At 38.4% G+C, this 13,409-nt stretch overlaps 1 protein-coding gene and 1 pseudogene across 4 annotated transcripts in view; both read right to left on the bottom strand.

The window, feature by feature from the left end:
* Positions 1-13,409, bottom strand: part of ECD (ecdysoneless cell cycle regulator) — a 33,593-nt gene that overhangs the window by 4,625 nt on the left and 15,559 nt on the right. For 3 of the 4 annotated variants that reach the window (XM_070364549.1, XM_070364548.1, XM_070364550.1), the window contains exons 10-14: positions 5,715-5,821; positions 5,398-5,581; positions 2,834-2,901; positions 1,081-1,295; positions 263-473 (exon numbers count right to left, since the gene is read on the bottom strand). In XM_070364549.1, the coding sequence (XP_070220650.1) occupies positions 263-473; positions 1,081-1,295; positions 2,834-2,901; positions 5,398-5,581; positions 5,715-5,821 (785 nt within the window). Of the gene's footprint in view, positions 1-187; positions 474-1,080; positions 1,296-2,833; positions 2,902-5,397; positions 5,582-5,714; positions 5,822-13,409 lie in introns of those variants that run through there. The other variant, XM_005910140.3, reaches the window with a different exon arrangement.
* LOC102274736 (tRNA (guanine(10)-N2)-methyltransferase homolog pseudogene) lies at positions 2,910-5,391 on the bottom strand (annotated as a pseudogene).

Raw genomic sequence — 13,409 nt, 5'->3', positions numbered from 1 at the left:
TGTGTAAGTCTTATCTCAAGGGCTTGATTCTCTTTCTTCTGCTGATTTCAAAACCTTGTATGCACCCCAGAGTTGAGATCACAAAAGACTTGTGCAAAGAGGGCAACCTTTGGGGCTCACAGAGAAGTTAACCTATGAACTTGAAGAAAACATTTTTACTAGATGAGTAATCAAAACTAGAAATGAGCACAGTCAGACTCAATATTTATTCAAGAAGAAAAAAGAGAGGCTAGGTTGGCTGGCTAATCCTTCGTTGGCTTACTTGTGGGTCTGTGATCAGCGTTGTCAGGCAGCTGCACACCCATGCTTTGTAAAAGGTTGGAAGCAGGTCCTGCCAGGCCAGCTTGGGAATTATAGGACTCTAATATGTTGGAAACCAGGTTCAAGTCTACATCCACTGGCGTCATAACAGATCCTCCTGTGCCAGAATCTTCTTCCTCTGGATTGTCATTGGTAGTCTGGGATAGAGGTTCCTTGTTCATGGAAGGAAAAGAAAGTCAGACTAGGTTGGATGGTAGTTACAATAAAAAGCAACAACGTAAAGTTGAGTTACATATTAGAAAGGAAATTCCATTCTTGACAGAAAATGAAGTCTAATAATAAACTATGTAATTTAACAAACATTAAAATCTGGTTCCAAAGATTATAGCATACTTCTTCCTAGGAAAAGTTTCTACAAATTAAATGGATTCCTTCCCGATTTTGAAATAGCCCAAGGGAGATAACCAGAGGTAAGGAGATACATTTATAGCTTGCCTAAGAGTTTTAAAAGAAATAAACAGGAAAAAATGAATGGTTAAAAATAAATAAATTAAACAGAATCTGAAATTTTCTCTAAGTGAAAGAAGCTAGATTTCTTTCCTACCCACATGTAACACAGAATAAGCAGTATAATTAAGCTTATGTTTAAGAAAATAATCTTTCATCCAACCAGAGTTAGGAAAAAATTAACCTTATTCAAATCAAAAGATCAAATTCAAATCACAAAAAATTACCACAAATGCAAAAGAAAAACTAAGATAAAATAGTTTTAGCTGTCCTTTGTACTAGACTCAAAAGGGAAAGAGTTTGAACATATACCATTTGCTTCTGGGTGGTGAAACTTTTGGCAATGCTGGTATGTGCTAGTTCCCGGTCCATCTGGGCCATGTATGACTTGAGATCATCCAGAGTCCCTTTTACAGATGCTTCTTCTCCAGCCTCCTGTGTTTCAAGATCCACGTCATCATCGCTGTCTAAACATTCAGAGTCTTCCTCATCCAGATCATCAGAGTCTGACTCATGGGACTTTGAACCTACACAGACCCCAACACAGAAACAGTCACTTGGTACATTTTTTTGGCATGAGTATACTAAATTCTTTTGAGATCAAAAGAATTAGAATATTCTTTGGAAAAATAAAAGGTGAATATACATAGTCAAAGTACTTCAGAAAAATCCCCTCCAGAAAATGATACTGCTGGCAGACATTTGCAGAAAAGTACACAGGCTGAGCTGAAAGATTTTTTTTTTTTTAGGTGAATTCAATTGATTAAAAATTTTTACTTAAGAAATTTTAAAACTACATAATACATGAATACATTCTGATGTAAACATTCAAGTTATATAGAGTTATTGTCTCACATTTCATTCTCTTTCCAGAGTTAAACATCTTTTAACAATTCAGTGGGTACCCAGACCTTCATTTATGTAATTCTGTTTGTGTCTGTATGTGTATACAAAATATTTTTTACATAGATACATTGAACTATGGTTTGTTTTTCTATTTATTTATATATCTTGGAGGTCCTTTGCTGTCAAAACACATAAATGGACCTCATTCTTCACTAAGGCTCTATTATACTTCATGAAATGAATGTACTATGATTTTTTTGGTGGGGGGTAAAACTGTACTATAACCCAGTTTTTGCTACTACAGTGTTGCAATCACCACCTTAGCACACACAGCTTTTTCATGAGGTAAATTCCTGGAAGTGAAATAGCAAAGTCAAAGGTTATGAACATTCTGGATACCAAACTGCCTTGAGAAAAGACAACTTACACCTCCACCTCCACAGCTGGACAGTGCTCCTTTCTCCCACACTTGAGGAAACTGATTATTACCAACCTTTAAAATTTTTCCTAATATGATGGGCCAAAAAAATAATTCTTACTTTTATTGTATACTTGTTTACTAGAAAGAGTTAACTATTTTCAAATATTTATTGATTATATTTATTCTTCAAGACACTGCCTGTTTATATCCTTTGTTGATTTTTTCTTAATTGGGCTATTTGTTTTTTTTTTATTTTAGTAGTATATAAGTGCTGTTGTGCTTAGTCGCTCAGTTGTGTCCGACTCTTTCCGACCCCATTGACTGTAGCCGGCCAGGCTCCTCTGTCCATGGGGATTCTCCAAGCAAGAATACTGGAGTGGGTGGCCATGCCCTCCTCCAGGACACCTTCCCAACCCAGGGATCGAACCCAGTCTCCTGCATTGCAGGCGGATTCTTCACTGTCTGAGCCACCAGGGAAGCCCAGTATGTAAGTGCAGGATGTTTAAAAGAGAAAAAAAAAGAACAATGTAATATTCGAGCCCATGTAAAACCCTATCTAAACACACAGCATTCATTCACTCAACAAAGATTTAATGAGCAGCAACTACTATGCCGGGCACTAAGCAAGGCATCTTCTGCAAAATTAGTTGGTAGGGCAATAATTAATAGTTGAAAGCAACTCAAAATCACATGCACACACACAAAACAAAATACAAATGAGATCCAATGCTCCAAAGTTCTAGCAATCTCTATACAACTTACAGTTGCAAAATCAAAATCAACATCACTGTAACTCACCTAAAATCTTATCAAAATAATTAAGAAAAGAATCTGCATCAAAAGTGATTGGAGCCTCAGAAGGTTCTCTGTAAGATTAAAGGAAAAAGACAATTTATCCCAAACAAAACTCCTTGAAACTTTGTCTAAATTGGTGCCGTTCTTAGGCACACTACCAGAGATATACTTTCAAAGGAGGCAGAGCAAGGAAAATTGTAGTTTAAATTTTAAAAACCATTAGGCTTACTGATCTTGTAGGGCAATAGAAATGGGAAAGATACAAGAAATAAAAGTAAAAATTGCACTTTGATTATGCACATTTTTAACTTATGCTGATTTAGGGATCTGCCAACCTACCACCTCCCATAAGATATATCTAGCATTAGCAAAAGCAGCTATTTATCCAAATTCATTTAAATAAAGTCTATCTTTTTAAGAACCAAACCTTTAAACATAAAAAAGATCAAACCTTCCCTATCCCTGCTGTCTTAAAGAGAGAATACTGAACATAAATTTTAATCTTATGAGGCTAATGAGCATCAACACTAATAAAGATGTATTTGGCTGGGCAAGGAACAATTCCATCTACCTTTTTCCCCCTATTACTTGCCAAATGTAACACCTCTTGTTCTCTGTTATTATTTCTTCCTCTGATAAACACTTTCATCCTCCTCTTTTTTGTAGCATTTACTTTATTATATAAAGTTATTTAAAACAGTACATTTTCTTTATTATACATGAAAATTCACAAACAGATGTCTTTTCTATCAAATCCTTATTCTTTCTCCATTGTCAAAAATCTTAATTTTTCATTCCTGCTAGATTTTTCTTCCTTGGTAATTCTTTTTGTTACCCCGCTGAAATATTTCTCATGGAAGGAATTATGACCTTGGTATAGCAGAAAATGATCACTCAGCAAATGTGAATACTGGTCCCAGTTCTCAAATTCCTTCACCTTTTCCATTGTTATCAAGCACCTTGATGTGTGACTGGAAAGCTTCTGCTTGCAGTTGCTGATGAGTTTCAAGCAGAGGTGCCAGGGTACCATCTGCTCGGTGTATACTGGTAACCAATAGACGAGTCTTCCACCTAATACGAGGGTCTCTGCTGAGAACTTTAACAGGTCAAAAAACATATCACACAGATAACTCAAAGAAACAGGAACGTGGCTTTCTGGACATTTCCTATTCCCTTTGGTACTTCCTTCTGTGAACCTGTTCTTGTAGATTCTCTAATACCATATGGAGGATCAGTGATGATTGCATCAAAATAAGTACCCTTCTTCCAGGAAGGTTTAGAAACCAGGACATCAAGGTAATACTTCTCTAAACCATACTGATGAAGATTTGCCCTAAACCAAACTGATGAAGATGTTTTCATCCGGTCCTCTCCATTTCCGGTTTTTCCTACTATCCTTTCCCAAGCCATGAACAGTATTGCAGTCTACGCCTGTCCCATATACGTACGCACCAAAATGAGCAGAAGCAATCAAAAGGCCACCTGGTCCAACAGATGGATCAAATACAGTATCCTTTTTTTTCACTTTTCCATGGTTGGCCATGATGAATGATAAACCAGCATCCATGCTTGTATTTCAAATAAAGTGTCTCTTTTTGACACTGTATGACTCAATAAGCTCTCTGTGTTCATCTGCAATCCATCTCCCAAAATAAATATTATGTGGATTCTCAGGGATGTGGTTTGGGTCCAAACCATAATCCTCCAAAATAGAGAATATATGTTGTGGCTTCTTTAAATTCACTTTCCCTTCAGACGACAGAAATTGAAGTGCATCTATTCATCTGACTTTTTCTTCTTGTGTCAAGGTTTTATTAAATGTGTGAATCTTTATTTTATATGTAGAATCTGAATGCAGAAATAGAACCATCTTCTCAACAGGGTAGCTTTTAAGAGAACTGTTCAGCCCCTCCGGACACTTTCCATGACCCCATAGTTCAAGTACAGACTTGGCACACACAGAAAAATTAAGTTTCTGGCAATATCTTCAAAGGGAATGCTAAGAATCCAAAAAGGAGACTTTCCATAAGTTTCCTGACTACTGGTGAACTAACCTCCAAAAAATGAAAGCAAAGACTTTATCTCCGGAAGGCGGAACTCCAGGTGTTCCTGTGCCATGAGCAGAAGATAACCTGTTCAAGGTACCTGGCAGCGCTTATCCTCCTCTTTCGAGTGTGAAGCTTCCAATCTACTTGAGGGTACAAGATCAGATGTCTGATCCTGATGAGAGCTAGATGTTAAAAGTCCATAATATTCTGAGTAAAAGCCTAAAAAGTAAAGAATATGGTTGCCCTCCACAGCTCTGGGGCAGTGGCCTTTAGATCTGAGTGATCTCTGTGGCTTACTTCACGGATCATAATCAGGTTATCAGAAATTTGACTCCAGATAAGTAAGCTATCATAGTACTAGGTACCAAAAGAGGAAGACAAAGTATTGAAAATCATTTACTGAAAAAAAAAAAAATTAAAGAAAAGAAAAAAAAAAAAAAACATAGAACTGGCAATGATTGGATGATGCCAACATAGAACCTCTAACTATTTAGATAATTACACTTTAACAGAAATTACCGAGGCAGCTCTGCTCCTTTGTGGGTTGAGACTTTGGATATGAAAGCTTTCATGCTCTCTGAGACTTGAGTTAAGTCATAGTTCTCCTCCTGCCCCTTGGAAATGGGCTCTGGCTCTTTTTTGCCAGCAGCTTCCTGCAGCAGCTGGTCCAGCTGATCTGGTGAGAGATCTAACCACCGTTCATCTGAAAAAGAAGTGTGACACTGCCATACTATACTCACATGACACAGGTGTACTCTCAGTGAAGTACCCTCTGAGACTTGGTGGGATGTTTTACTTCTTTCTAACTCCGTGCTCTATCCTGGCCCATCACTTACCATCTTCTGGGGGAAGATAAGCTTCTTCTTTCTTAAGCTCTTCTATATCAAATGGTATTGTCTGCAATAACGTTAAGATTTCTTCACCTGGGCTCATAGCATGAGAGCTATAAAAAAATCAAAGACATGGGTATTTAATGAGAACTTAGAATAATAACCACAAAAACAGAGTATTTTAAAGTTGGAAAGGATTATCTAGTTTAATTTGTTTTGAAACATTTGTTCAAGATACTGAATCCTTCCTCTCAAAATTTCACCAGGAACTCAAAATATAAAAAGAGCTCAAAGAAAAACTGCTCTGAGGAGTTCTCTGGGGGTCCAGTGGTTAGGGCTTGGTTCTTTCACAGCCATGACCCCTGGTTCAATTCCTGATTAGAGAATGAGGATCCCACAGCCTCACAGCACAGCCAAACCAACAAAAAGTCCAAAAAGTAAAGAAAAGAGAAACTGCTTTGCAAAAAAAGAAACCATCAACAAAATGAAAAGACAACCTAAAGAACGGGAGAAAATATTCACTAACCATATATATGATATGGGGTTAATAGTCAAAATATATAAAAGAACTCATTAATAGCTAAAAAACCCCAAGTTATCTGATTCAAAAATGGGCAGAGAAAATGAACAGACATTTTTTCCAAAGAAGATACACAAATGCCAAGAAAAGGTGCTCAACATCAACTAGTCATCAGGGAAATGCAAATAAAAATCACAGAGAGATATTGCCTCACACCTGTCAGAATATTTATCATTAAAAAGAAAAGAGAGATCAAGCACTGGCAAGAATGTGGAGAAAAGTGAACCCTTGTGCACTGTTGGTGGGAATGCAAATTGGTACCACCACTATGGAATACAGTAGGGAGGTTTCTCAAAAATTAAAAATAGAGCTACCATACGACTTAGCAATCCCACTTCTGGGTATTTATCCAAAGGAAATGAAAACAAAATCTCAAAGAGATGTCAGCATCCCCGTGTTCACTGCAGTGTTATTCACAGTTAGCCAAGACTGGAAACAACCTATGTGTCACAAACAGATAACTGGATAAAGATGTGGTGTAGATGGATGAATGGATAGACAGATAAATTCACAGAGACAGAGATATACATGGGCTTCCCAGGTGGCACTAGTGGTAAAGAGCTTGTCTGCCAATGCAGGAGATGTAAGAGAGGCAGGTTCAGTCCCTGGGTCAGGAAGATCCCCTGGAGGAAGGCACAGCAACCCACTCCAGTATTCTTGCCTGGAGAATCCCATGGACAGAGGAGCCTGGCAGGCTACAGTCCACGGGATCACACAGAGCTGGACACGACTGAAGCAATTTAGCACACACACATTGGAGAGATATATATATACTGGATATACACTGGAATGTATATATCTACACACACTGGAATGTAATGGAATATTATTTAGCCATGAGAGAGAAAGTAAACCTTGTCATTTGCAACAACATGGATGCACTTTGAAGGCATTATGCTGAATGGAATAAGCTAGATAGAGAAAGTTAAATACTGCATGATATCACTTATATGTGGAATCTAAAAAAAAAAAGAAAGTCAACCTCATGGAAATGGAGAATAAAAATGGTTGCCAGTGACTAAGGGGTGATGGAAATAAGCACAAAAATCCTGGAAAAAGGATTCAAACTTTCAGCTGTAAAGTAAATACAGTCATAGGATCTAATGTGAAACATGGTTACTATAGTTGATAACACCACTGTGTAAATGAAATCTTCTAAGAGAGTAAATATTAAATGTTCTCATATACACACAAAATATAAATATGTGAGGTGAAGAATCTGTTAATTAACTAGGTGGTGGGACTCTTTTTCATAATGTATAGGTATATCAAATCACCTAAGTGTCTTACAGTTTTGTCAATTATACCTCAGTCAAACTAAAAAGAACCCTGAAAGATTGCTTTGACTGAAATGGAGGCTGGAGGCTCAGAGACCTGCTCATCTTGCCTTCCCCTTTGCTCTGCAGCAGGCTCCATGGAACACCATCATGAAGCTGCTGATTTAGTGTAACTCTTTCAATTTATATATATCATATTATGAGGAAATGAAAACCCAGAAGAAAGTATGCACAAAAATAAATCTATCATGTATTAAATGCTAGGCTAGCACTTCAAATACATTTTCTTATTTACTATTACAATTACTATTACAAGGAGGTAATAATCCTGTATTACAAAGGAGAAACTCAGAGCCCAGTGAGTTTCTACAACTTAAGGTCATTGAGTTGGACAGAGCAAAGGCTTGAAATCAAGTCTTCTGATACTATTTTGTGCTCCTCTTACTATAAACTGATAGGGAAATACACACAGAGATGATTTATATGACAAGTGAGCTATTTTATGATGGTGATGTGATTTGTTATATAAGTTTATGGAACTCTGTCTTAACTATTTATAATGGAACAAACCAAGTTATATAATGGACTTGCATAAATTTAATAAACATTTGCATACCTTGCTGAATCATGCGGGTAACAGGGAATTATCCCTACTCTGTAATATGCAAATATTGCAGAGAAAAGAAATATACACAAATAATTATGATAAAAACATATAAAGACACACAGAAATACCAAATGGTTCAAAGAATCATAGGAAAAGGTAATTACATTCACTGGGTGGAGACAGAGAAATTAAAAAGAAAGAGCTAATGGAAGAAACTGAGGTAGCCCTTAAAGAATCAAGAGGATTTTGATAGAGAAGCTAGGTAAGGGGAAAAACGAGCATTTGTATAGAGGTGGGGAGTGAGGAACATGTTCAGAGAGAGCAAACGGGTTCAGTTTGGCTTAAGGGTGAAATCTGAGGCTGAACAGATGGACTGACGAGTACAACGAGGCTGAAAAGGCTAAGTTTAGACTCAGTGAAGTAAGGAGTGAGTGATCACTGATGGCTTCTTTGTTATTTTTAATTTTTGCTTTATGAGATTAAAATAATATAGATAAGTCAAAAAGGTAATATAGCCTTACCACCCAGAATTAAAATACTGCTAATATTTACCTCTAGTCTAAATATATGATTACATTGATAAATTTAACATAAAAACCAAACTAGTAATATATGTGCTGGTGGTGTTCAGTCGTGTCCAACTCTTTGTGACCCCACGGACTGCAGCTTGCCAGGCTCCTCTGTTCACAGAATTTTCCAGGCAAGAATATTGCAATGGGTTGCCACTTTCTCCTCCTCCAGGGGATCTTCCCAACCCAGAGATCTAATCTGTATCTCCTGCAATGGCAGGTGAATTCTTTAAGCACGTACTTTAAAAAATATATGATAGATAAAGTTAGTATTCCCTTTGATGATCAACACTATCAGTTCCAGTCTGTTTCTCTGCTGCCCAAAAGTGACAGCTCTCACGAGAACCTTCCTGGGCCACTGAAGTGAGTGAGTAAGAGAACACTGAGTGTTCTCTTCTGAGTGAGTAAGAGAACACTGTTTTCTTTACCAGACATGTTATTCCCTTGATACCATTCCCTCAGTATCACCTGTCTGCCTCAATCCCTGACATTCTTAGATCTCATTTGAAAGAAAACCTCCTCGGAAAGGTCTCCCTGGTCAACCTTCCTAGAAGAGCAGCCCTTACATCTCTCTCCCCAAACACTGCCTTTTCTTCAAAGTACTACTTACCATCTGTCATCATATAATGGTTTATTGTCTTTCTCCTACACTAGTATGCAGCTCCACGGGGCAGGGAGAATTCGGGTTCACTTGTTGTATTCCCAGTGCCCAGAATAGGGCCTGGCACATAGGAGATAATAAATACTTACTGACTGAATGAAGATATATGTATCTATAATATTTAGTATTTTGTGTATTTTTACAATTTATATCCATAGCACCTACATTTTACTTGTATTTTTCATTCAACATTGTATTTTTAAAATCTATTCATTTAGACCAGTGATTCTCAACCGGTGACAATTTGGCAACATTTGGTAATATTTTTGGTTGTCACAATTGGTGGGGAGTGGGGAGTCAGTCCTAGGGGAATTTACTGAGTAGAGGTCAGAGACATTGCTTCATCTTACAATGCACAGGACAGTTCCCCACAGCAAAGAACCATCTGGTCCAAAGTGTCAATAGTGTCAAGGTTGAGAAATTATGACTTAGATTTATGGATATTTATATAATCTCTGGTTAACTAATGGATAATAAGCCAACATATACATACACTGAAATTCATTTATCTATTATTGGTGGACACTTCCATTGTTTGTAATTATTCACTATTACAATCTTTAATAATTTTTAAGAGAGGGAAGTAACATGATTACAGATATATTTCAAGCAGATTCTTCTGGCTCTGATGGTTGAATTGGAAGAGAAGAGTCACTAGAGGCTGAGAAATAAGTTTAGGTGTAGCTATAGTTCAATCCCACGCATGGGGGAGCCTGGTGGGCTGCACTCCATGGGGTCGCAAAGAGTTGGACACGACTGGGAGACTTCACTTTCACTTTTTGCTTTCATGCATTGGAGAAAGAAATGGCAACCCACTCCAGTGTTCTTGCCTGGAGAATCCCAGGGACGGGGGAGCCTTGTGGGCTGCCATCTATGGGGTCGCACAGAGTCGGACACGACTGAAGTGACTTAGCAGCAGCGGCAGCAGCATAGTTCAGTATGGTTCACTTATGGTAGAAAGTGAAGAACTAAAGAGTCTCTTGATGAAAGTGAAAGAGGAGAATGAAAAAGTTGGCTTAAAGCTCAACAGTCAGAAAACTAAGATCATGGCAACTGGTCGCATCACTTTATGTCAAATAGATGGGGAAACAGTGGAAACGGTGAGAGATTTCATTTTTTTGGGCTCCAAAATCACTGCAGATGGTGACTGTAGCCATGAAATTAAAACACACTTACTCCTTGGAAGGAAAGTTATGACCAACCTAGACAGCATATTAAAAAGCAGAAACAAAAAAATAAAATAAAATAAAAATAAAAAGCAGACATTACTTTGCTGACAAAGGTCTGTCTAGTCAAGGGTATGGTTTTTCCAGTAGTCATGTATAGATGTGAGAGTTGGACTATAAAGAAAGCTGAGTGCTGAAGAATTGATGCTTTTGAACTGTGGTGCTGGAGAAGACTCTTGAGAGTCCCTTGGACTGCAAGGAGATCCAACTAGCCCATCCTAAAGGAGATCAGTCCTGGGTGTTCACTGGAAGCACTGATGTTGAAGCTGAAACTCTAATACTTTGGCCACCTGATGTGAAGAGCTGACTCATTTGAAAAGACCCTGATGCTGGGAAAGATTGAGGGCAGGAGGAGAAGGGGACAACAGAGGATGAGATGGTTGGATGGCATCACTGACTCAATGGACATGAGTTTGGGTGCGTTCCGGGAGTTGGTGTTGGACAGGGAGGCTTGGCGTGCTGCAGCTCGTGGGGTCACAAAGAGTTGGACACGATTGAGTAGTCGACTGAACTGAACCGATAGTTCAATAACTAAATAATTAGAGTATCTAGCCAGGCAGTAAGGTAAAAGAATGTAAGACACAAGATAATAGTGAACAGTATCTAAGGACTGGATCCAAGGAGAGCCAGGAGATCTGGGTGATAAGAAGGATGGTGGTACAATTAAAAAGACAGCAGGAAACAGCTGAAGATATTAATTCAGCTAATAAAAACAAAGCAAACAAACAGAAGCTTTAGGAGCCAAGAGCAGGTCTCGAGCGAGATGTGAGCTTGGTTTTGAACTGCAGAGAAGTCATTCTGGTTGGTGAACGAGAGTTTCTCCTACAACACTCATGAAAATGTTGGATATTGAAGCTATTTGTAATAAGTAAATTAGGGTCCATTTGCTAAAACGCTGTGCAGCTATTTAAAAATACACTTTATCAAAACATTTTAAGGTCATGGGAAAATGTAAGATTACAACGAGTAAAAATTATGAACAAGATACATAATTTCTTGATAATGTAAAATTTTTTAAACAAGTCAATTGGTTATGGGGAATAATAATCCTGGAAGGCAGTAAATCAGAAGAATAATAATAGTGGCTAATTCATGATATACATTGGAATAACAGTAGCTTAGTCATGATATAAATTTTTCCCTCTTACATTTTTCTCTATTTGCCATCTGAATGAGTGTTACTTGTATAATGATAAAAGACATTGTTATTTAAAAAGAACTACCAAACCCTCAATCTATCTTATTTCATGGGAGAATAAGATAGCCCTAAATCTCCTACATGAGTCTCTCTAATTTCTTAACTTCTCTTCAACCTAAGATTATAACGTAATGCTGTTCAACAGGGGAGTGGTCTTCTAGAGGTGACAAGATTCATCTGGGGGAGATTCCCCTAACTATGAGAGCCACCTCCTTTACTTTCTTTCCCGAGTTTCCTTAAAACATACCCTAAGAAGGCATCCTCTTTTCCACAAATTACTGCCGTAAAATTGATGAGAATGGGACAAAGGCACCCCTGCTGCTGCTGCTGCTGCTAAGTCGCTTCAGTTGTGTCCAACTCTGTGCGACCCCATAGATGGCAGCCCACCAGGCTCCCCTGTCCCTAGACGCTTACAAAAGAGTGGAAAAAAAAGTGTTAGCCATTCAGTTGTATCCGACCCTGCGATCACATGGACTGCAGCCCATCAGGGCTCCTCTGTCCAGAATTCTCCAGGCAAGAATACACAAGAATAAAGACTGCTGTAAAGTCATTACTATCTCACAGATACTGAGGTTAGAGTTCTCTCGCCATCAATTTTGCTTCATACAATCTTTAAGTAACATTTTATTACACACATATGTGATGTTTGAGATGTTGGCAAAACAAGTGGGGTTCAAAACCAGTTCAGTTTGAGAAAAAAAGCCCAACAGCAAAACAAAACACACATCTACACACAACTGGGGACCTTCTGAGCCACAACATTTACAAAGTTATTTCTTTCACGTTATTTAATAGCTTTCTGCTACGTCACTTCAGTCGTGTCCGACTCTGTGCAACCCCATAGACAGCAGCCCACCAGGCTCCCCCATCCCTGGGATTCTCCAGGCAAGAACACTGGAGTGGGTTGCCATTTCCTTCTTCAATGCATGAAAGTGAAAAGTGAAAGTGAAGTCGCTCAGTTGTGTCCAATTCTTAGCTTTAAGTATCTCAAATTCAGTTTTGCAGACATAAACTGAATTTTTTCCAGTGCTCAAATTCTGACCTTTGATTCCTCAGCCCAATAAACCCTTCTGCAGAAGCTCCATTATCCTTGGGCCATATTGACTAGACGTGCCCTCAACGGACAAGTCAGACAAAAGGGACTTTCTTCTTTCAAGCATCCTATTCCCTCTGATTTTTGCTTGCTTTTTTCTCCAGTGTCTTCAAATAACTGTTTTTTTGTTTTTGTTTTTTTAATATTCTGTCCAGTGTTATCACTGCAATTAGCAGGGGGTTAGTCTGATATGTTACTCCAGTATTACCAGAACTGAAACTCAACTTTATCGAATTTTAAAGGGCAGCCATTTTCTTCCATGTGGCTTCCCTCATAACTCAGTCGGTAAAAGAATCTGCCTGCAATGCAGAAGACGTGGGTTCGAGTCCTTGGTCGGCAAGATCCCCTGGAGAAGGAAATGGCAACCCACTCCAGTATTCCTGCCTGGGAATCCCATAAACATAGGAGCCTGGCAGGCTACAGTCCATGGGTCGCAAGAGTTGGACACGACTTAGCGACTAAACTACCACCATTTTCTTTCAACCCTGTG

This window comes from Bos mutus, chromosome 28 (assembly GCF_027580195.1).
Source record: "Bos mutus isolate GX-2022 chromosome 28, NWIPB_WYAK_1.1, whole genome shotgun sequence".
NCBI lineage: Eukaryota > Metazoa > Chordata > Mammalia > Artiodactyla > Bovidae > Bos > Bos mutus.
This window is presented reverse-complemented; position numbering and strand designations above follow the sequence as displayed.